The sequence below is a fragment of the Rutidosis leptorrhynchoides genome, chromosome 10, assembly GCF_046630445.1.
Source record: "Rutidosis leptorrhynchoides isolate AG116_Rl617_1_P2 chromosome 10, CSIRO_AGI_Rlap_v1, whole genome shotgun sequence".
NCBI classification, from domain to species: Eukaryota; Viridiplantae; Streptophyta; class Magnoliopsida; order Asterales; family Asteraceae; genus Rutidosis; species Rutidosis leptorrhynchoides.
The window spans coordinates 300,678,975-300,700,165 of record NC_092342.1 but is presented as its reverse complement, the minus strand read 5'-3'; the positions used below and the strand labels follow the sequence as shown (position 1 = coordinate 300,700,165).

Here is a 21,191-nt window from a genome sequence, read left to right as displayed (position 1 = left end):
GCTATATATATATATATATATATATATATATATATATATATATATATATATATATATATATATATATATATATATATATATATATATATATATATATATATATATATATGGGTGAGGATCTAGAGAGAACCAATGGTGAGACAGTGAACTCAATCTGCTCCAGATTAAACATGATGCTATGGGTTCTCTTTATATCTAAACCAGACGCTTGACTTGCTAGGTGCGTGCTAATATATCACCCTTCTTGGCTCGGGTAGCCATTCTTCTATGTTATAGTCCTCTGCCTACTCTCGATAGCCTCAGGATATTCACACTTAGCAGCAGCGAGGTACTCGCTTTAGCGAAGCTTAGGAGTGTTAACGATGGAAAATGGCGAGGTTACGAAGCATTCTATTCTAAAAGCATTCCAACTCGGTTTTCAAGGTGAAATAAAGAGTCGTGCAGGTACAAGCATGACCGCTAAACTACGCAAGTGCACTTTTAGGGATGTTTTGAAATAAGCTAACTATATATAATTATATAAAATATAAAAATTATTATAAATTATAAATATATAAATATAAATATTTATTTAAATATATAAAATTAATTTAATTAAAATATGAAATCAAGTTGAAAAAATATAATAAAACATAAACCAAATATTCAAGATCATCAAAACGCACTCTTTCCCTTTCGGCGTTTAAAATTACACAAAAAACCAGATTATATTCCCACAACTCACTGCCAGTTATACCAGATCTGCTTTTATGTGCTCAATTTCTAGAGAGAGAACCTTCAACATCAACCTCAACTTCTAGAGAGAGAAAGCAACCAAATGGACGAGAAATTGATACAGCGGTTAGAATCTGCTGTAGCTCGGTTGGAATCACTTTCAGTTGGTTCGAAGTCACGCGACATCGACGTTGATGCGATTGCCGCTTCAACGGATCCATCGATTATCGCATTTGATGAATTTTTGACGGAATACGTCGGCAAAGTTTGCGGTGCTGCGACGAAGATTGGCGGACAGGTTAATGACGTCACTAATGTGCTTAATGAAGCCTTTAATGTTCAAAAAGAGCTTCTCATCAAAATCAAGCAAACTAAGGTTACTTTTGTTAGCTTTATGAGTTTGAATTTATAATCAATGTTATGTTGTATTTGTTATGTATTTTAGACGTTAGGTCAGTTTTAGTGAAGCTTAGAATTTAGGTATCTGATATTGCTAGAGTTCTTAGAAATGGATCATTTGATGTTGTACTCCATGTGTGATTCGTATGTGTAGTTAACACCATGCGTATTGTGTGTTTTAGAAGTTAGGTTAGTTATTGTGTAAATAAGGTGTTTGATTCAGATCACTTGTTGTGAAGTTTACTTTTATGTTTAGAATGTTTCAGTATTACATTTTTTTCCGCTGTTGAAATTTACTACAATGTATCTAAAATTAGTGTAGTGTATATTTAATTAATGATTGATTCATTACATTGCTACAATGTGTTTTGTTATTGAGCCAGGGAGTGTTGATGAATGTCAATATTATGCCATACTACATAGTTCTTCTTATTCAATATTTGGAGTTACGCTATGTTGTTGAATATTAGGGTGTTAATTATGCAGAAACCTGACATGGTAGAATTGGGGGAATTTCTGAAACCATTGAATGAAAAATTAATGAAAGCGATTAGCATGACAGAAGGAAGACGGTCTGATTTTTATAACCACTTAAAAGCTGTTGCAGAGAGTTTAACAGCTCTAGCATGGATTGCCTACATGGGCAAAGATTGTGGTGAGAAGTATTTTCTATACTTTGTGTTTAGACAAAGGTCCTATTACATATTGCATATTGCATCAGGGTACTTATTGTTGATTTTATGTCCACAGGAATGAGTATGCCTATTGCACACGTTGAAGAATCTTGGCAAGCAGCTGAATTCTACAACAATAAGGTATTATACTATCTCTTTTTGTAGTGTAAGTTTGTAAGGTTGGTTTTCTTTGTAAGTTCAAGCATTTAGATTGTTCTTTTTTTCTTTTTTTTTTAACAGAAGCATTCAGATTGTTCTAAATACTGATAACTTAGACGCACCAAATCTGAATTGAAAAAATGGTCATACGTCATAGTATATGACATAATCTTCTGTGATGTACTCATGTGATCACTAATCAGGGATTAATCAATTTGAACCGTATACGGATTAATTAACCAAATCAGGGATTAATTGGATTAGACTTTTTATACATCTAAATTATACATTTCAATATTATATGATTCATCTAGCATGCCATGGATACCAAATCTACACGTGGCAGAAAGTCCCATGTGATTGCACATTTAGTGCTTTATTAAAGTCAAGTATGTTGTTTTTTCATATAATTCAATAGGATGTATTGTCTTTACTGTAATATCTAAAAGGTAGGTATTTCATGTTGTGGTCATAAGCAGTCGAATACCACATTTTTGCGCAGGTGCTTGTTTGTTTGCAAGTATTGATGCTTTTGGATAACTACTTTTATGTTTTTCTTCTGTTGTATTTTATAAACTTGTTGGAACCAGTTGCTTCTCTTTATTTTAACAGTGGGCAATAGCACATATTTAGAGTTGAATCTTTGTAGTGTTTGTGAATAATTTTCTATCATATTTTTGGTAACTATTGATTACACGAATAGGTAATCTCACCACATGCTTTAGAGGAACATACTTTTTTGTTCACCCTTAAAATGTAGCATTTGGCTATTCAACACTCGTACATATCACAAATGTTGGACACTTTTAGTTAAAAGCTGCAAAGTTATAAACTTGGCATTGCTAATATATTGATGCCCGCATTTTTAGGTTCTTGTAGAATATAAAAATAAAGATGCTAATCATGTAGAGTGGGCAAGAGCTCTAAAAGAACTGTTTGTGCCCGGATTGAGAAATTACGTGAAGAGTCATTATCCTTTGGGGCCCGTTTGGAGTGTTAACGGGCCCGCTGTATCGGGCCCACCAAAATCTGCTCCTAAACCAAGTGCCCCTGCTCCTCCACCCCCTCCACCATCGTCACTATTCACACCTGAGTCTTCCCAGCCATCTTCTTCACGCCCTAAGGAAGGAATGGCCGCTGTTTTTCAAGAAATTGGTTCTAAGCCTGTTACTGCTGGTAACATTTCTTGATTTCAATGCATATTATTTTAATATTTTGATGTTTAGTTAATTACTTTTTTGATTGACTTTGGTTTTGAAATTGTTTAGGATTAAGAAAGGTTACAGATGATATGAAGACCAAGAACCGTGCAGATAGAGCTGGTTTTGTCAGTGCTGGTGAAAAAGAAGTTCGTGCAAGTGTACCATCTGCTTCTAAAGTTGGACGTCTTATGTTTGAGCTTCAAATGGGCCGCAAGTGAGTACACATTTGTTGTGTTATGTTTCATGATTGACTCAAGATATTGGTATCGCGATGTAAATAGAGGCGCTTACCGATTCTTGTAAAATGCAGATGGGTTGTTGAGAATCAAATTGGGAAGAAGGATTTGTTGATTGATCAATGTGATTCAAAGCAAACCGTGTACATTTTTGGATGCAAAGATTCAGTTCTACAAATTAAAGGTACTTTTCCTTTTTTGATTCCTTTTCTTTATTGTGTAAAAATAGAAAGTTTATACATTCAAGATACTTAATTGTTTCGTGCAGGGAAAGTCAACAACATAACTGTTGACAAATGCACAAAAATGGGTGTTGTATTCACGGTCAGTTAATAACATGTTACTCTTTACATTTGAAGCATTTACTTGAATAAAAAATGAACTCCGACTTTGAACCTTAAAACAGGATGTTGTTGCTGCTTGTGAAATCGTGAATTGCAACAGTGTTGAAGTTCAATGTCAGGTATTACTCTTACCTCTGCTATGTTCAGGTGGTTAATTTTCTTGTATATATTAGAAGCCTGAATTGTTGTGAATTTATTTGATTATTAGAGTTCAATTAAAGTTAACTTTGTTGCTCCATTGTTTTGCATGTGTATGATTGTTATAGGGTACAGCCCCTACAATTTCAGTGGACAACTCATCAGGTTGCCAGTTGTACTTGGGCAAGGATTCTCTAGAAGCTTCTATAACCACTGCGAAGTCGAGTGAAATTAATGTGTTGGTTGCCTCTGGTCCTGATAATGATTTGGTATGCATCTCGTCTAATTATTTTGTTTGTCTTTTCAGTTTTCAGTTATTTTGATATGCTTCAGGTTTTAAGTATAGCAACATGATTTGGAATCTTTGATTTTTATTTTTGTGGTTGCAGGTGGAGCATGCTTTACCCCAGCAGTACATTCATAGTTACAAGGATGGACAGTTTGTAACAACTCCCATGTCTCACTCTGGAGGCTAATTGCTACCTGTTATCATCATCATCGCCATCATCATGTTGTTATAGTTATCCGTTTTTCTTTTCTTTTTGTTTCAATATTGTGTTTCTTTGAATGCTGAAGGTGCATCTCATACCTAAAGGTTTGAACATATGAAAATTGATTGTAACAATCTGCGTGTATTTAGCAGATTCTGTTGCTCCTGATTGAAGTTTTGGTTTCTGGGTTCCATTTATGTACTGGTTTGTATCCTCGATATGTTGTTTCTTGAAAATCGCTTCGAGTCATAATGATGGCGTTGTAGTGTGTGTGTCTGTGTGTCTCTTCAATTGTTATGTATTTTTGAAAGTTAGGGTGCATGTAACATAACTGACCTACTAAGAAAAGCTGCACTGTCACATTAATCTACTGTCAGCTTTTCATGTTCAATGGAATTAAGGGAAACTTGTTAGACCATTTGTAATGGTTAGCAGTGTCTCTTGTGGTGTCACTTGCCTTTTTGCACTTTTTGGATAAGTATGACGTGTTTCTTTGTTGAGTGGAGCATTGGTGGTGTTACTTTTTGGTGTTAGTTAGGAGTATTGTGATGATGTGTTAAAATATAATTGGGTTAAGTATTAAATAGAGATATAAATAATATTTTTAAAATAATAAAAAATAATAAAAAGCAAGAAACGGGTGTTTCTTTTGGTGTTTCTTTACAACAAACGCCAAAGTGACGGGATGGAGTAACACATGGATACGGGCCAAAAATGGCGTTTCTTGGTGACTTGGCAGAAAGTAACGGGGTCACTTACCCCCGTTACCAATGGTCTTACAAAAGAGCCACGTGCTTCATAATTTAGATTAATTGCAGCATTTAGAACTCCTAATCAAACCGTATTGAGCATTAAACACAATGTGGCCCATGTGGTTGAGTGAAATAATTGTACATATATTTACTACATATGAACTTTTATTCATTATTTATGAAGCTGAATGTGTAATAAAACTTGCATAAAAGTAGGAGATGAACCTTTCAGTCAGACTAACTTCATCAGAAAGATTACATGGAAAACCAACCGCTGTTGGCTCTAGGTTCCAATCCCACTTCTTTCAGGTTTGTATCTGCAAATATGTATTATGTATGTATATAAGATAAGAATTGATAATCTGTACAAAATCAATAATGTACGGATGAATAAATGGAAGATGAGAAACGAACTGGTGTGTTGTGTAAATGTCAGGTGTGTCGGTGGGGACAACGTCGTCCCGTTTCTGAATGTGGGCTACCTTTCTGAGTATTGATTTGGTGATGAATGTGGGCCACTTCTGTATCTGGGCAATAAACCTCTGAAACCAAGCTTTCTGTTGCTCTTGTTCACCTGCACACCAGGGTGGTGAACCAGCTGTTGTGTAACACTCCTCACCTCAAGGAACACCGCTCCGCCAGTAAATCCAAGAAAAGTTTATATTTCGGAAAAGATCCGCTCTTGATTTAAGTTTGGCTTTAGCAGTACCCGTAACTTTGTGTTGTAGCTCAAGTGGTAGTGACCTGATACTCTTTGTTAGAGGTCAGGAGTCCGACTCCCGGGGACTACAACATTGCACACAAGGTTATTCTCTGACCTTGAAATCCACCCAAGACCGTCTTTCGCACATTGCCTTGCGGGGCAGTGGGAAGAGGAGAGGGAGGGATTTGTCCGGGTTTCCTTTAGGGCAGCATTTGGGGCGGGTTATGCAGCCGCGGGAGATGATCATGTGGGTGGTTTAGTCCCCTAGGTGATCCCAAATTGCTGTTAAAAGAAAAAAGGAAATAAAGACCCATTGTGATTTTGAGATGGTTCCATACAAATCGTTGTGGCTAGAAATCAATCTCCAACAATTCTGCATGACCATATATACGTCCTTTCATTAATTCAACTATCCACATCCATATACATATCTACATTATATACACACACGGAATCTGGTATTATTTTGATTAAAGCGGTGTTCAATCACGGCCAACTTGTATATTTCAATGAAATGTAGAGATAACTTTTTGGGTTGCAATCCTAAAACTCTAATAATCTTGTGTAATTTTGTTTTTATGCTGCTAGTTTCTTATTAGCATTAGCATGTTATATACATAAAATCATCCTCGTTCAATGAAAAATAAAAGATATAGCATATATATGATGCTGTTATTAGGATGAGAGTAAATGATATACGCACCATGGTGTACATAGCCATGATATACAGATCGATCAAGCAATTTTGGACGATGAATTATGAAAATAGGAGTTATATACATTTATCTCGTGTTGTGCGTATATGTTAATGCCTGCACCTTCAGTCAAGATGCGATATCGAGGGAACGGGAGTTAAAATTGTGGTAGAGAATGTGAATAGGAAAATGGATGTATATTTAACAAAAGAAAAAATTACGTCGGTGATACCTGTGGTTTGTACTAACTTGCATCACAACACTTAAACTATTTTTTTGCGTCGTTGGTACCCAGGGTTTCTTCTTATAACGTTCTAGGTACCCATACAAAACGGAAGTTAGTATATGAGAGTTAACTCCTCACATGTACCACGCATGTGAAGGTATTTTCGTCCAAACATAAACTGTCTTGCATTTAGATCAGATAGGGTGCAGCATTGTGAAAGTTGTTAAATTATTTTTTCACCTATTATTTATGCTGTGTCTAATAATGATAATCAACAGATACCTTATAGTGTATTTTGATAAATAGATAACAATAAAAAATTGGAACGATTGAACAAAGACATATATGGTATTCAAAGCAATTCTTTAAACAAGTAGGTATGGTGCAACTATTATAACAGAAGAATTGAAAAACATGAAAGGGCTAGTGTTAGTATTAAAATAAAATAAAGCAAAACGCATAAAAGAAAACTAATTGTTATGTTATGACGGAATCAAGATCGTTTTATCATCCTAATTGTAGTGAATCTGATTATTATGATACACAGTGGAAAGGTTACCTTTTGAGGAGTTTTTTACACTCCCATTTTTCACCCAAACGAAACCCGATGAATTCTGAAGGGTAGTGCTTTTCCAGCTATTAATAATAATCTCACTTAGGTCTGTATACTTTTAACTTAATTGGGATTAATGTTCTAGAGGGGTTATTCGGTCACCAAGTTACCTTGTTTACTTTTGACTTAATTTTCTCAACCATCTTAATAGGGAGCTATATGATTAATACAAAAAAGGGCTGCTGTCCCCGTATGGCCATCTCATTCCACCTTTTACCCTTTACAATTTCATCTTCACAGACAAAACCCTCGATCAAAATAAAAATAACAATAAAAAAATCGTCATCATCAAATTATATGTAAAATCGAAACCTAATCGAAGACCTTGGATGTTAACGATTGTCAACCAACGGATGCCGTCGCTTGCTCCTCCGATCTCCGACACTTGCTCCTCCGGTCGCCATCACTTGCTCCTCCTCTCTCCGTTTTGCATGCTAAATTGTAAAATATTGTTCTGGTATATGCAAAGATAGGAGCCACGAAGAACAACTGGCGGATATTCTTTTCCTATAAGCCCATGTTTTAAAAACAAAGAAGAAAATAGCCAAGAAGATCTGCCGTTTACTCTCGATGATGATTCTAACGGTCACATGAACTTAATTAGAGTTTACGCAAGTAGGGTTTTACATGAATTGGGGATTAAATCGTACCCAAATGACTGGTATCTGAATTTAAATGCAAGACAACTTATGTTTGAACGAAAATACCCTTCCGTTTTGTATAGGTACCAAGAACGTTATAAGATGAAACTTCGGGTATCAACGACGCAAAAAAAATAGTTTAGCTGTTGTGGTACTAGTACAAACCACAGGTACCAACGACGTAATTTTTTCTCAACAAAAATTAGTAACAAAATAATTACTTGTATAGAACCCAGTAAATTTACACTACCAATTAATTAATTTCGTAATAAATAAACTACCTGTCCACTTTGTTTTTTAAATTTTTTTTTATTGTAAAATAATAATTATTATTATTGGTATATATCATTAAACTTTTCAATTTATACTCCTCGTCTTAAACTTCTCTCTTTTATGTCGCTCTTTCACATGCGCGAGAAAGTCGTTAATCGTTCTCTGTGGCGGTTGTGATGGCTTGGAGATGTGGGTGGATGGTGTGCCACCCGCGTGATTGAATTCCTTCTTTTTTGTGTTTTTCGGCGAAGTGGGGCCTGATGGACTTAACTTTTTTTCTTTGTCGCCACTTTTTGGGATTTTCCTTTCCCGTTTTCATGTTTTTCTTCTTTTCCGTCGTCTCTGATCTTAGATCTATGTTTTGGTTTTTCCGACGAGATCATCGGAAAACTTTTCCCTTCGATGCCAACACATCCATACATTTTTGTTGTTGTGATGTGATTATCATGTGTGTTGTGTTGTGGTTGGTAAGCTCGGTTTGTGTTTTGTGATTTTCAACCGACGGAGGCTGCTGGACTTTATTATGGATATCGAAACTTCGTTTTTTTTGCCATAGTTTTTTCTCTTTTTGTGTCCCTCTTCTCTTCTTCTCACCGTATCTTTCACATGTCCATCTTCCCTTACCTCCCTTCCTCATTTCCTCCTATCATTGTTACATCTTCACACTATTCGTCCTATCCTGCTCGACGTCGATCTCTTTTTGGTGGAGATCGACAGTGTTTCTGCCTGTTTTGCGGTGTTCACTGGCTATCAGATTTTAAAGAAGGGTTGTAAGCATTAGGTGGCTTTTATGTGGTTGGTTGTTTGGTATTGGTTCCGAGATAGTGTTCTTGGGATTCCCACGATGGTTTCTCGGTTGTGGTAACGACTCGGGTGATTTTCAAGGCGGTAGTGTTGTTCAGGTTGGGTAGTCTATCGATATCGAGTTTTATGTTCTTGTAAATTTAGAAGATCGACGGCCATTGGTCGTTGATGGAGGGTGAAGACGTGGTGTTATATGTGGCTCCTTGGCCTTTTTGGACAGTTCACATATATTTTGTCAAACTCCTCCAGTTTTTGTGTTGTTCTCGACTTTCTCAAAAGTTTTTCATGGTTCGTCTTTAAGTGGTATGCGACGATTGACTCCGGTGTGTTTGTCGGCCCTTTTCTAGTAAAAACTTGAGATTTTGATGACTTCAATAGGGCTAATTAGTGGTTTGTATTGTTACAAGTTTGATTGTTGTATGCTCAGTTATAAATTGTTAGATCATTCAAGCATACTTAAGACTTATTTATGTATTTTTAATTAACATGATTCTTGAACTGATTAAATTTTAAATTTTACGTTTTTTTCTGAAAAAATTTATATTATATAAAATAATAAATTTAGTCAATAAACAAATGAGAGTGATCCGTACACAACCAATTTTTAGCCACACAACCTATATTGGTTTACGATGTTGTATAGTATAACATTTTAAAACAAGTTTGATAGTCTATGGTTAACAATTAGTTATGTACGAATATCACTCGTAAACAAATGAGATTCTTAACCTTGTGTTGTAGCTCATGTGGCAGCGGTATGCCTCTCTTAGCGAGATATCAGGAGTTCGACTCCCGTGGAATGCAGCATTGCGCACAAGGTTGCCCATTCACCCTTAAATTCCACCAATAAGTGCCTTCCGCACATCGCGTTGAGGAGGCAGTTGGGGAGGGTTTTACCACTCATGCCCTCGGATTAGACTGTTTCTTCCTGGTCATCAGTTGAAGATGAGTTATGCAACTGTAGGAGATGAACGTAATAGGTGATCCTGGTAGTCTTTTAAAAAAACAAATGGGATTCTTGGAGATGATTAGAACCGGAATTGCATTGTCACAGCTCACAACCTAATTCTATCCTGTCATGTATGCCACGTCAGAAATTGGTCCCAGCTACTTTAGTCAATGAGCAACTACACTTTTCCATTTTTCCTCTCAACTTTGAAAAACCCCTAAATTCTTCTATACAGCCCAAATTAATATATTTATTTCCACAGCTAAATTTGATCAAATTGTTACATATTTTCAGCTCACAAATGAATACGATAATCAATTAATTCTCAATTTATAATTCAAAGTTATATACAGCGATGTCTGTCTCCGAGCTAAAAGAGAGACACATAGCTGCTACAGAAACCCTAAATTCACTCAAGGAACGGTTACGTGAAAGGCGTCTTCAACTTCTAGATACAGACGGTATATCTAATTTAACTGTTTATTTTATATATCAATCTGTGTTTTCATCGCACTTATTAGATCTAATATTTTGTGATTGAATTTGATAGTTGCAAGTTATGCAAGAGAGCAAGGGAAGAAGCCGGTTGCTTTTGGTCCGACGGATCTGGTTTGTTGTCGCATCTTACAGGGACATACAGGGAAGGTGATATTTCAGTTATGTTAATTTGTACAATTTGTATTGACTGCGTTGACTTAACTTTGGTTATAATTACTTGGCTAGTGGTGTAATGAGTAGCATTCATAATTAAATTCTTAAGATTAAGCTGTGTTTATAATGTTATATTGTTAATTCTATTTGCTTGTTGACCAATCTTATCGTTTACGAGGGATTTTGTTATCGGTTAACTGTCTTTGTCGTACCATACTGAGTGCTGTAGTTGTATGCCTGACACAATGCTTAGCTATCGATTTCCCTTGGATGCCTTTGGATACGTGCAAATAAAAGATTTCCGATATTGTGCACAATCCTGAAGTTAGTTCTAATTGGGGTTTATGTGAAGACTGCAGATCCTAAGTTGGTTCCATCCGAAGCTTTTTGAAAACTGTTAGGTTTCTATTATTTAACACAAAGTTTATAACAATTCAGAGGGTTAACCTTACCTATGATGAAGTCAAGATTAAGTTGTGACATCTTTTAAGTTATCTCAGATGGGTGAAAATGAGGGTATATGTGGGTGTTGAGATAGGTGTAATTGTGTTATGGATGTGGGATAATGAAGATCACAAGATTAAGATTGAATTCTCTCAAAGAAAGAGGAAGTTATATTCCATCTTTTTAAGAGTATACTTGAAGTAAATTGGTTCAGCATCAAATGTTTAAGTTTCTTTCTGTTCAATTTAGGTATGAAAGGAAAAGTCTTATATTGAGGAAACAGAAATTGCTCTTTTGAAGTAATGAGTTACTGAGTTTCCCTAAAGAATGGTTACTTTCATTTTTAAATCTATGGTGTACCATGTGACTATGCTTTGTGTATTATCTGCCTTCAACTTAATTCAAAAATTTACCATCTTATCTTTTTGCTACATATATGCATTACCATATGTCAATATGATTATCTATAATATCCAAATATGCAACTATTAACATCAAAAGTTAATGCAGGTGTATTCATTAGATTGGACTCCCGACAAGAACCGTATCGTTAGTGCATCACAAGATGGAAGATTAATAGTTTGGAATGCTCTCACAAGTCAAAAAACGCACGCCATTAAACTCCCATGTGCCTGGGTTATGACATGTGCCTTTTCGCCAAATGGACAGTCGGTTGCATGTGGCGGCCTTGATAGCGTATGTTCGATCTTCGATCTTAGCTCACCACTTGATAAGGATGGTAATATGCCAGTATCAAGAATGCTTAGTGGACACAAGGGTTACGTATCGTCTTGTCAATACGTTCCAGATGATGATACTCGGTTAATAACTGGTTCTGGTGATCAAACATGCGTATTATGGGATATAAATACAGGATTAAGAACATCTGTGTTTGGTGGGGAGTTTCAATCAGGGCATACCTCTGACATTCTTAGGTATTTTTTGATCCATACCTGCAATTTTAGCTAATTTCAGCACTTAGTGATTTGCTATCAGTGACAAATGGAGTCATTTTACGTTCCTTATTCATTGTATGGGATTTTGTAGATTGTTGTAACCTTCCAACAATCTAAAAGCTGATTGTTAGAGGAGGGACATATATGCGGTGTGAATATCAATCGTTTTGTCTTCTGTTTATGATTTGGAAAAAAGGTTTAATTCCTAACGTAAGATGTGAAAGACTTAATTACTAAATTTCTTGCTCTTTAAACTGACTAGGTTTCCACTGTGCAACTGTTATTGCCCATCATTTAGTTCTTAAGTACATGGCTTCTGTTGTTTATCTAGGAGTGGAGATTTTGACCCGTATACTCATGAATGAGTCTATTTGGTTATATTATATTTCTTACGGGTCAAACGGGTAATCTTAAAGTAGTTATTTAATAAGAAAATTGGCCGAATTAGTCTAAGGTTATGCTTTATTTTTAAGTTCATGAATCGTACATAATTTATTTTATTAATATTGAGATATAAAGTATGTAAATATATTGGGTCAAAAAGTATATTGGGTCAACCCATCTCAACCATTTTGATTTGTACAAAAAGGTTTCTTCTTTTGACTCATTACTCAACCCACCCGAACCGCCCATTTTCCTATCTCTATATTTGGTTCATTATTCTATGTGTTATTGGTTTCAGTGTGTCAATCAGTGGGTCCAACTCAAGAATGTTCATCTCCGGGTCATGTGATTCAACCGTGCGACTTTGGGATGCACGTGTTGCTAGTCGCGCAGTAAAAACATTTTACGGTCATCAAGGGGACGTTAATTCAGTAAAATTCTTCCCAGATGGAAATAGATTTGGAAGTGGATCTGATGACGGGACTTGCAGACTTTTTGACATTAGAACGGGTCACCAGCTCCAGGTGTACCCGCCACCTCAGCAGCAACAGGGTGATTATAACGCCGTTAATGTAAAGTCTATTGCTTTCTCCATGTCAGGACGTTTGCTTTTTGCTGGTTACTCTAATGGTGATTGCTTTGTATGGGATACTCTATTGGCAGAGGTAAGTATGATTTGTTATGGATAGAGATGACATATTGTGCGGGTTGGGCAGGTCGTGATGGCAGATAATTGAGGTAGTTTTTAGAAATGGTTTGGGTTGGCCTGACGTCGACTCTTTTTGTATTTTTTTCGTTAAATTTAAAATAGCTGTAGTATTGTGCAAGTGTATACAAATTTCATTGGTAGTAAATTATACCAATACTCCTTGTGATTTACATGATATTACACCTGACGTCCTTATAGCGATAGTCCCCCTGGTTTTCATTAAATTACTACAGTCGTCTCTATCTTTTTATAATTACAGTGATCGTTCCCGACTTACCTAAAAGTGTACATTGGTGGTCCCTCCTATTAATGCACATTTTGAATAAGTGGGACCATTAATGTACACTTTTATACAAGTCATGGACGATCAGTGTAATTTTTTGAAAGATAAGGACGGTTATTGTAATTGTTTTAAACTCACAGGGGCGATCGTTGTATTTTTTAAAGGATAAAGACTGCTGATGTAATTTCAACTAAACTACAAGGACTATTGGTATAATTTACTCTTCTATTGTTAAAAGACGTGAAAAATAAATCAAGCATTTTATGAGGTTTAAGCATTTGAAATAAGTCTGATGGCTTTCTCCTCATATCAAGTAAGTTGGAATCACATCCTTATTTCTTCTCGCCTCGTATAAATGGGACCCACGAGTGTAAATGCAAAATGCTGAAAACACTGGCAGGGTTTAAGACACTATGTTTTACTTATTCATATGCAACAGTTATCCATGGATCGTTTTCAGTAACTCTTTACTCTGGTGTATATATTGCAGGTTGTGTTAAATCTTGGAACACTCCAGAACTCACATGAGGCTCGTGTTAGCTGTCTGGGGTTGTCCGCTGATGGCAGTGCGTTGTGCACAGGAAGTTGGGATACGAGTCTCAAGGTTAGCTCATTTTCAACCATCTCAATAACATGTTATTAGGTATTTTGTATATGAATTAGATGGTCCATAGAAAGCTGATATTACTTTGACCAAACAGCAGTCAAATAAGTAAACATTTATAGGAAACATTACTTCACTTTCACTTGAATTCGTGTAAGACCCTATTTCGCATGTTGTTATGTGATCGAGGGAACATTTGCTTAAAGTAGTTAGAAGTAGGAAATTCATATAGCCAAATGGTTTTGTGTATAAATATATGTGTGTTTATATGGACATATTTGTATGCGTGATTGAATGTTCAAAATGGGTCTTTTGCTCCTCAAATGATTAAGCTCCAAAATTAACTCTGTCAACACTTCCACACCAGAATTTTAACTTGTGTATTAAAGTTAAATTTATGTTTTTTATTTTTCACAATATGATTATATGTCTATATGCACTTATTAATAGTCTTTATTAATAGTTTAGTAGGATTATTATGCCCAACAAGAAAAGCTTTGGTGAATATCAATCTATCTGTGCGACCCGTTTTTTAGATCTATCTTCATTCCCATTTGATCTAGTTAGAGATACAGGTAAAAAACATTGACTGAATCGGTTATCTATTGCGATAGTGCCACCTTTAACAGGATTTTCATTCTCTTTGTGTGTTTTTCTATGAACATAAATGTTTTCTACCGTCTCCATGGATCTTGCAACATTTACTTTTACTTGAAATCTGATCTACTGATTTTTCCATTATCAAGTTTACTGTCTTTCCGTCTCTTATGGCATTAACTTTAGGCCAGTAGTCAGAATTCATCTTTAAAACTTCGCAGTATGCACCAACATAGACATTGCAGTATTTAAATTCGGATATGTATATGTATTGATTGTAGAAAATTTCCTCTCGTTTATGCAGATTTGGGCTTTCGGAGGTCACAGGACAGTTATTTGAATACCTAAAAACGTGGAGGTAAGTTCAAAACTAACGAGTCTGAGTTGCATTTTTCTTGACAAATGTATCTGTGTACGTTGTTGTTTACCTTTTTGAATGAATATAAACTAGTTGGAGTAGAACAAATAGTAAATATTTTCTGTTTGACCCACAAAGTTGGGGATTGTTCATATTACAATTACGCAATGTTTTTTTATTTATTTTCTTTTACTTGTATGCCGATTGAAGATTTAATCTAAGCTTGCGAATACGTACAATTCATTCCATCCTCTTCCCGCTTTCTTAAACCACCAACACCACACATGACGTTACAGACATAGAATAGAAAACAAATGTGCATGCAATGAACGAACATTTTATTTTTTGTCTATCATCACGCAGCGGCAGACCTAGTATTATATCACTGGTAGCATGGGCTACTAGTGAAATGCGTCATCTAGTGGAAATTTTTTGGGCTTTTAACTAGTGTCACCACTAGATAGTGTAAATTTTTTTGAGTGACACTACTAGAAAGTGTAATTTTTTGTTGAACTTTTAACTGGTGACACTCGCGACTACAATTCCTAGTCCGCCACTGTCATCACGTATAAACAGACACAACAACAACAACAATTTGGGATGACAGAAAAACCAACAGTGGGCGATATAATGAAGTGTGGCTATGTATGATGGTTTCTACGTTTATATTTTTACACAAATAAATCGGCAATTTCATTCCTGCAAGAATTTAGGATGTAAACAATTTAGTTGACCACCTTATCACATTCGGTCGACTACATAGTCAACCATCTTATAATGATAGTCGATCCAATTTTTGTTCGAATAAGAGTGGTCGACCACCTTGTAATTGTTGGTCGACCACCTTGTTAGAGTTGGTCGACTAAGCAGTCAACCATGTTACAATAGTAGTCGACCAAAATCTTTGTCGCCCTGATGGTGTATAATGGCAATTTTGTTTAAAAAGGTGTATTTTGTTTGAAAACATTGAAAAAAGTGTATATTGGTCAATTTCCCGAGTTGAAGTAGTATGGAAGGTTCTTAATCATTCATTCACTTAATTTATTAAGTTTAAAATTTGTTTCAAATCACATTAACTCACTTTTAGGTTTGTTATATACATCGTAGTAGTAGATGAAAGGTCAATTCACTGGCGTAAATATGTAGGGGCAGAGTGCGGCACTCACCTAGTCACCTCTAGTGGATTTTTATTTTTTAGTGCAAAAAATTTGGGTATTTTCATTTTGACCCAGTAGTTTTTTTTTTCCTTCAAAAAATCTACATATTTTGCCCATAAATCTTCCAAGTTCAAAAGCCTTCAGATTTTGCTCAAAAATTTTCATATTTTGCTCAAAAACGTCCATATCTTTAATAAAAAAAGTTGCTACGCTTTAAAAAAAAAAAAAAAAAATCTCCCCCGGTGAAAAAATTTCTGGTTCCGTCACTGGGTCAAGTTAATGGTTGTCTTTATTATTTTCTATTCCTAATAATATTGATCCTGAATATATAAAACAACTATTATTATAAGTGAGCGTTTCTTAGAGCTCCGCGAGTGATTAGTGTTACATCGATCAGTTTCAAATTCTAGTATTGAGAACGTCGAGATTCGATGTTTCACAACTTGGCTTCGGCGTTCCCTCTCAAAATGGACTTCAAAATTTTGATGTTTCAAGCTTTTTATTAGTATTTTCTATTCTTTTAATTTATTGGTCTACGTATAGTATAGTATGAACACCGAATCACTTATTCACTTTTTACCTTTAAAGTTATCAATGAACACTAAACTAAATACCAAATCTGACACGAACCACCTATGGCATGTTGCTAGGACCGTTTGTTAGGTTGCTTTGTTATGCCACTTGGATGGTTTGGTTTGAATTTCCTGATGTTTCAGATGTACTTGTTAATCTTCAGATTTATCAATGTTATTGTTTTTTCGAAAAAAAAAAGAAGAAAAAAATCTAATAAGATCTCTTTTAAGATGAATTTTAGAAAATGAACTTTCATTTCCTACATTACAGTGTATAAAAAATCAAAAAATAATAATAAAAAGAAAGAAAAAAGAAAAATCACCGCAAGTGGACTCCACCACTGTCTATATAAATAAACGGTCACCGGCAGCCGTACAAATATAAAAACTTTTTCTTCAGTAATCAAAAAGTAAATAATGTTTACAACAGTTCGATGCCTACACCTTCGGTATCATCTTCTTCCTCATTACTCCTAATTACCGCCGGAACCCTAGCTTTCGGATCACTCGTCTTTCTCTACCGGCGATACATACCACCGTCTTCCGCCACTTCCGATAACCGTGTCCACCGCGAATACCACACGAATCTCCAACAACGTCGATTCAACATCCGACGGTTAGATCTGAGCTTCAGGATCGGCCGGAATCGGCGGATCGTATTACTAATTCAAGCAGCAACGTTTTATGTTCATAATAACGGAAACAGAACACAATTGTGGATCTCGATTAAAATTGGAGGGAGTTCTGTTGAGAAAGAAGTTCGATATTTGATGATTTTGATGTTTCTGCGGTTGCTGATTACGCCGGTGATCTTTGAGATGATGAAGGAGGAACTTGAGTATGCTTCAATGATGTATCTTTGTAGTCTTCGGATGCCGTTAATTGCTTTGGCGATTGCGTAGAATTAGTGTTGGGGTTTGTAATTGGTTGATTATATCAAATTCAGTTTGTGCATTAATGAAAATGTAGTATTCAAGCAAATCAGATCATTACAATTTGATTAAAAAAATCGATTTTAACGTCTAGTTACTGTATCTATAATTAGCTTTTACCACATACCATCACCAATTATTTTGGGTTGTATTTCATCATAATTATAATTATAATTCTACAGCTAAAGATAGCAATTAAAACTGTACATATAATCCAAAGGGGGTGACAGTACTTCACCCTTGGTCCAACTTCAAATAATCTTCCCCTATGTTTACACTAAAATACAAATAGTTTGAACTTAACGACTCTAATCTACACCTTATGTCGTTATCTCCAGTATCAGGATTACATTTGATAATGCGTGAACTACTTTGCTCCTTCACAACGGACCAAATTAGTTTCTCAAGGGAGACTGAAACACTATATCGGGTTTTAATCACTATTTTTTCCTAACGACCGTAATTTTGTTGGTTTTCAAAAGGTAGCTCTATCGGAGTTGCGTTGGCATAAAACTCTTCCAAGTTGTAAAGTTCTCTTTGTTCTGGAAGAAATATGTGCACGACTATATCACCTGGAAATATAGACGAAAAACATGTTAATAAGAACGAAAAGAACGCATAAACAACTGCATTTAGTGACTTGTAATAATTCCGGTAGTTCATTTTTTTAACGGCGATATCGACATCGAATGCTCTCATTTGTCCCACACAAGCGTTAGGAGAAAACCCAATTCGCAACGATGTGGGTAATACCATCGAAGGTTGGCAAAACCCCCAGAGACCTTCCCAAATCGCATTGATGTTGGCAGTACCATCAAAGGTTGAAAACTTCCTACTTGGAGCGAGAATCGAACCTGGGTTGTCAGTACCCCAAGTTGGATCTCACCCCATATAACTCAAGATAAGCTTCGGTGGTAGTCATTTTAGGGAAAAGAAAAAAAAAGGTTAAAGTTATCTACTCACGTTTCAACTCTTATGATCTCATTCATTTTAGAAAAAGATATCATCTTACGCATATCATTACTGAGATTATTATAATCATACTGTGCATCAACCAAATTTCATACTGTAATACCTAGAGAATCTCCAATGATACATATATATATACAAGGGGCAATTAATTGTTTCAAAATTTCAATGAAAAGTCATACCGTAGTTTAAGTTCCCTTAATTTATTAGTTGCGCGATAAATACAACAGTTTAAACCAATTAACTGCTAGAAAACCTACCAAAGTCTAACAAGGTCCATGAATTAGCTTTTGTATCTCCGGTAGCAAACTTCCCGTACTGTTTTTCAGCCAAATCATTTATTCTAGTCCTGCAGCACAACAACATAACGTTACACATAATTATTCCCTCAAGGTTCTTAATGAGTTATAAACGAATAGTAACTAAAAATCATGTTACCGAATAGCATCAATTTGAGGTCGAGAAAATGCAGTGGTAATCAGAAAGAATTTGGTCCAATAGACTAAAGGTTTCACAAACAGAAGTTTTATTTCTGCAGCCTTCACATCACTTGCAATTTTGGCTAACGCAACAGCAACTATACATAGCAAGTATAGCAAAATAAAGAACGATAATTAATTAAGTTAGCTATAACGAAGAAATAAAATATAAATATATCTAATATATATGATAGATTCTCATATTATAATATGAAAGGCTTACATGCTAAACATTCAGCATCATCATCAACCTCTGCAATAGGAGACTTTTGGTCATTTTTTCTATAAACAACCTTCCCATATTTCTTAAACAAGTCATCATACATGTCGTCTGTATCTTGACTCATGTTCTGCAAATATGACAAACTAAATAAGTATTTCTCATAATCGCATTGAAATGTCATAAAATATAGGAATACAAACATGTTGAAATATCGTACTTCTGCAAGAGCCATGGGGGAAACAACCAAAGAACGCCTTAACGGTTTGTGTATGGGCCTGCCCAACTTATAGCTCTGGGCCCAATGTGAAGATTTCCATCCGTTAGTGTTGGGGTTTAAATGACACATGTCATGTGATATCAAACTGCTGGCACTAAATCTGGCAAAAACAACTCATTAAAATTAGCTTTCTAAGGGATATTAGTTTATTTTTCATTGTTAGAACCCAAGTGCATTACTAGGTTTACTGATCCAAGTTAATCTAATCGTTATATTAATGACAGACATTTACTTTTAAAACTTTTATGACGTATTCATAAACAGAAAGTATGCAAGAACATGAGTAATACTTTTCAATGATGTCTTTATTATAAAAAACAAAGATATCAAAGGTTGATTGCAGAATGGATTTATCCCAAGTATAAATCCAACCGACCTTGAGATTACATGATCGTTTTAAGCTCGCTGATGGAACGACTAATTGAACACAAGTAAGTCAACACTATTTACACTCACTTACACAATTGTCTAGAGAATTAAACAGATTCAAATGAGTACAGTCGGTAAAACAAATGAAATATGTATTTTGTCCCCAAAAATTTAGTATATCATGTTCTAATTGACAGGTTAATTTTTTTTCTGATAAACAGAAGACTCAACTTCCATATATTTATCTACCTAGTACTAGTAATTAATTTAATTACAGCTAAGATTATAAAATGCAAATTAATGGTCAAAATTACAGTGTGTGAAAAAATAAAAAGGGTATGAGCCCTAATTCAGTTGAAAATAACTAAAATGGTGCCAATTTAATAGAGGTTTCGAAATTACAATAGATAAAACCAGAAAACTCCTGCAATCTGCAATTAGAACGATAAGGTAATCCCATATGCGATGGACAAAGAGTTTTATGATTTATGAACCCTAATTTATCTGAATATATAACTCGAATAGCCTCAACTGAATAATAAATTTCGTATTCCTGAAAGTAACATAGAAGAAGCCGAAAACTTTAACATAAAACTAGAATCATTAAGGCAAAAATGAACCATAAAGTAAACTGAAACAACAGAAGACTGTAAATACATAAAGTAAAGAGGAATAATAACTAATTAGGATTAAGAGATACCTGGTATAGAGAGAAGAAGCAGCAGCCATTGTCACCAGAAAGACGATGATGATGATGATGTGTAACCTGTGAAGATAAGAAAGAAGAAAAATACTCGTAGCGTATCTATCTATCTATGACAAAACATAATAAGAATGACTTAACTGTGCTGACGTATGCGTTGCTACAGTTAAAAACTGATAAAAAAATTTCTTTTTTTTAAGAAGCTGTTATGGGAGAGGGTGATTGAGACGAGGCTACGACGCGAGACAATGGTTTCAGAGAACGAATTCGGTTTCATGCCAGGACGCTCGTTGATGGAGGCGATTCACATCGTTAGAAGCCTTATGGAGAAGTATAGGGAAAAACAAAAGAACCTACACATGGCGTTCTTAAACTTGGAAAAGGCCTATGACTGCGTCCCGCGCGAGCTGATTTGGGAGACTCTTAATGTTAGGGGCATCCCAAGTAGATATATAAGAACCATTAGAGATATGTATGAGGGGGCGAAGACTCGGGTACGTACGACGGTAGG

At 35.3% G+C, this 21,191-nt stretch overlaps 3 protein-coding genes across 3 annotated transcripts; 2 read left to right on the top strand and 1 right to left on the bottom strand.

Annotated features, from left to right (window-relative positions):
- The first annotated feature begins 664 nt into the window (after positions 1-664).
- Positions 665-4,573, top strand: LOC139871711 (cyclase-associated protein 1-like). The gene is made up of 10 exons (XM_071859441.1): positions 665-1,090; positions 1,600-1,768; positions 1,864-1,928; positions 2,816-3,122; positions 3,215-3,362; positions 3,459-3,568; positions 3,653-3,708; positions 3,791-3,847; positions 3,995-4,135; positions 4,256-4,573. The coding sequence occupies exons 1-10, from the start codon at positions 818-820 to the stop codon at positions 4,340-4,342; spliced, it is 1,413 nt and encodes a 470-aa protein (XP_071715542.1). The 5' UTR covers positions 665-817; the 3' UTR covers positions 4,343-4,573.
- A 5,634-nt stretch (positions 4,574-10,207) lies between these two features.
- LOC139872060 (guanine nucleotide-binding protein subunit beta-2-like) lies at positions 10,208-15,151 on the top strand. Its single transcript, XM_071859865.1, has 6 exons — positions 10,208-10,474; positions 10,564-10,658; positions 11,619-12,043; positions 12,747-13,113; positions 13,931-14,044; positions 14,946-15,151. Exons 1-6 carry the CDS (start codon positions 10,369-10,371, stop codon positions 14,979-14,981), a joined length of 1,143 nt encoding a protein of 380 aa, XP_071715966.1. The 5' UTR covers positions 10,208-10,368; the 3' UTR covers positions 14,982-15,151.
- A 2,696-nt stretch (positions 15,152-17,847) lies between these two features.
- LOC139872480 (protein Iojap, chloroplastic) lies at positions 17,848-20,779 on the bottom strand. The gene is made up of 6 exons (XM_071860363.1): positions 20,678-20,779; positions 19,549-19,708; positions 19,332-19,458; positions 19,068-19,206; positions 18,890-18,978; positions 17,848-18,232 (listed from the first exon to the last, which is right to left on the bottom strand). Exons 1-6 carry the CDS (start codon positions 20,704-20,706, stop codon positions 18,111-18,113), a joined length of 666 nt encoding a protein of 221 aa, XP_071716464.1. The 5' UTR covers positions 20,707-20,779; the 3' UTR covers positions 17,848-18,110.
- Positions 20,780-21,191: the final 412 nt, after the last annotated feature.

Excerpts from the sequence above, each read along its gene's own strand:
- LOC139871711 (XM_071859441.1), top strand. The coding sequence starts at position 818 with ATGGACGAGAAATTGATACAGCGGTTAGAATCTGCTGTAGCTCGGTTG. Across the intron at positions 1,091-1,599 it reads TCAAAATCAAGCAAACTAAG|AAACCTGACATGGTAGAATT; the intron begins GTTACTTTTGTT and ends TTAATTATGCAG. Across the intron at positions 1,929-2,815 it reads CTGAATTCTACAACAATAAG|GTTCTTGTAGAATATAAAAA; the intron begins GTATTATACTAT and ends CCGCATTTTTAG.
- LOC139872060 (XM_071859865.1), top strand. The coding sequence starts at position 10,369 with ATGTCTGTCTCCGAGCTAAAAGAGAGACACATAGCTGCTACAGAAACC. Across the intron at positions 12,044-12,746 it reads CATACCTCTGACATTCTTAG|TGTGTCAATCAGTGGGTCCA; the intron begins GTATTTTTTGAT and ends TATTGGTTTCAG. Across the intron at positions 14,045-14,945 it reads GTTGGGATACGAGTCTCAAG|ATTTGGGCTTTCGGAGGTCA; the intron begins GTTAGCTCATTT and ends TCGTTTATGCAG.
- LOC139872480 (XM_071860363.1), bottom strand. The coding sequence starts at position 20,706 with ATGGCTGCTGCTTCTTCTCTCTATACCAG. Across the intron at positions 19,709-20,677 it reads GCTTCTTCTCTCTATACCAG|ATTTAGTGCCAGCAGTTTGA; the intron begins GTATCTCTTAAT and ends TGTTTTTGCCAG. Across the intron at positions 18,233-18,889 it reads ATGGACCTTGTTAGACTTTG|GTGATATAGTCGTGCACATA; the intron begins GTAGGTTTTCTA and ends CTATATTTCCAG.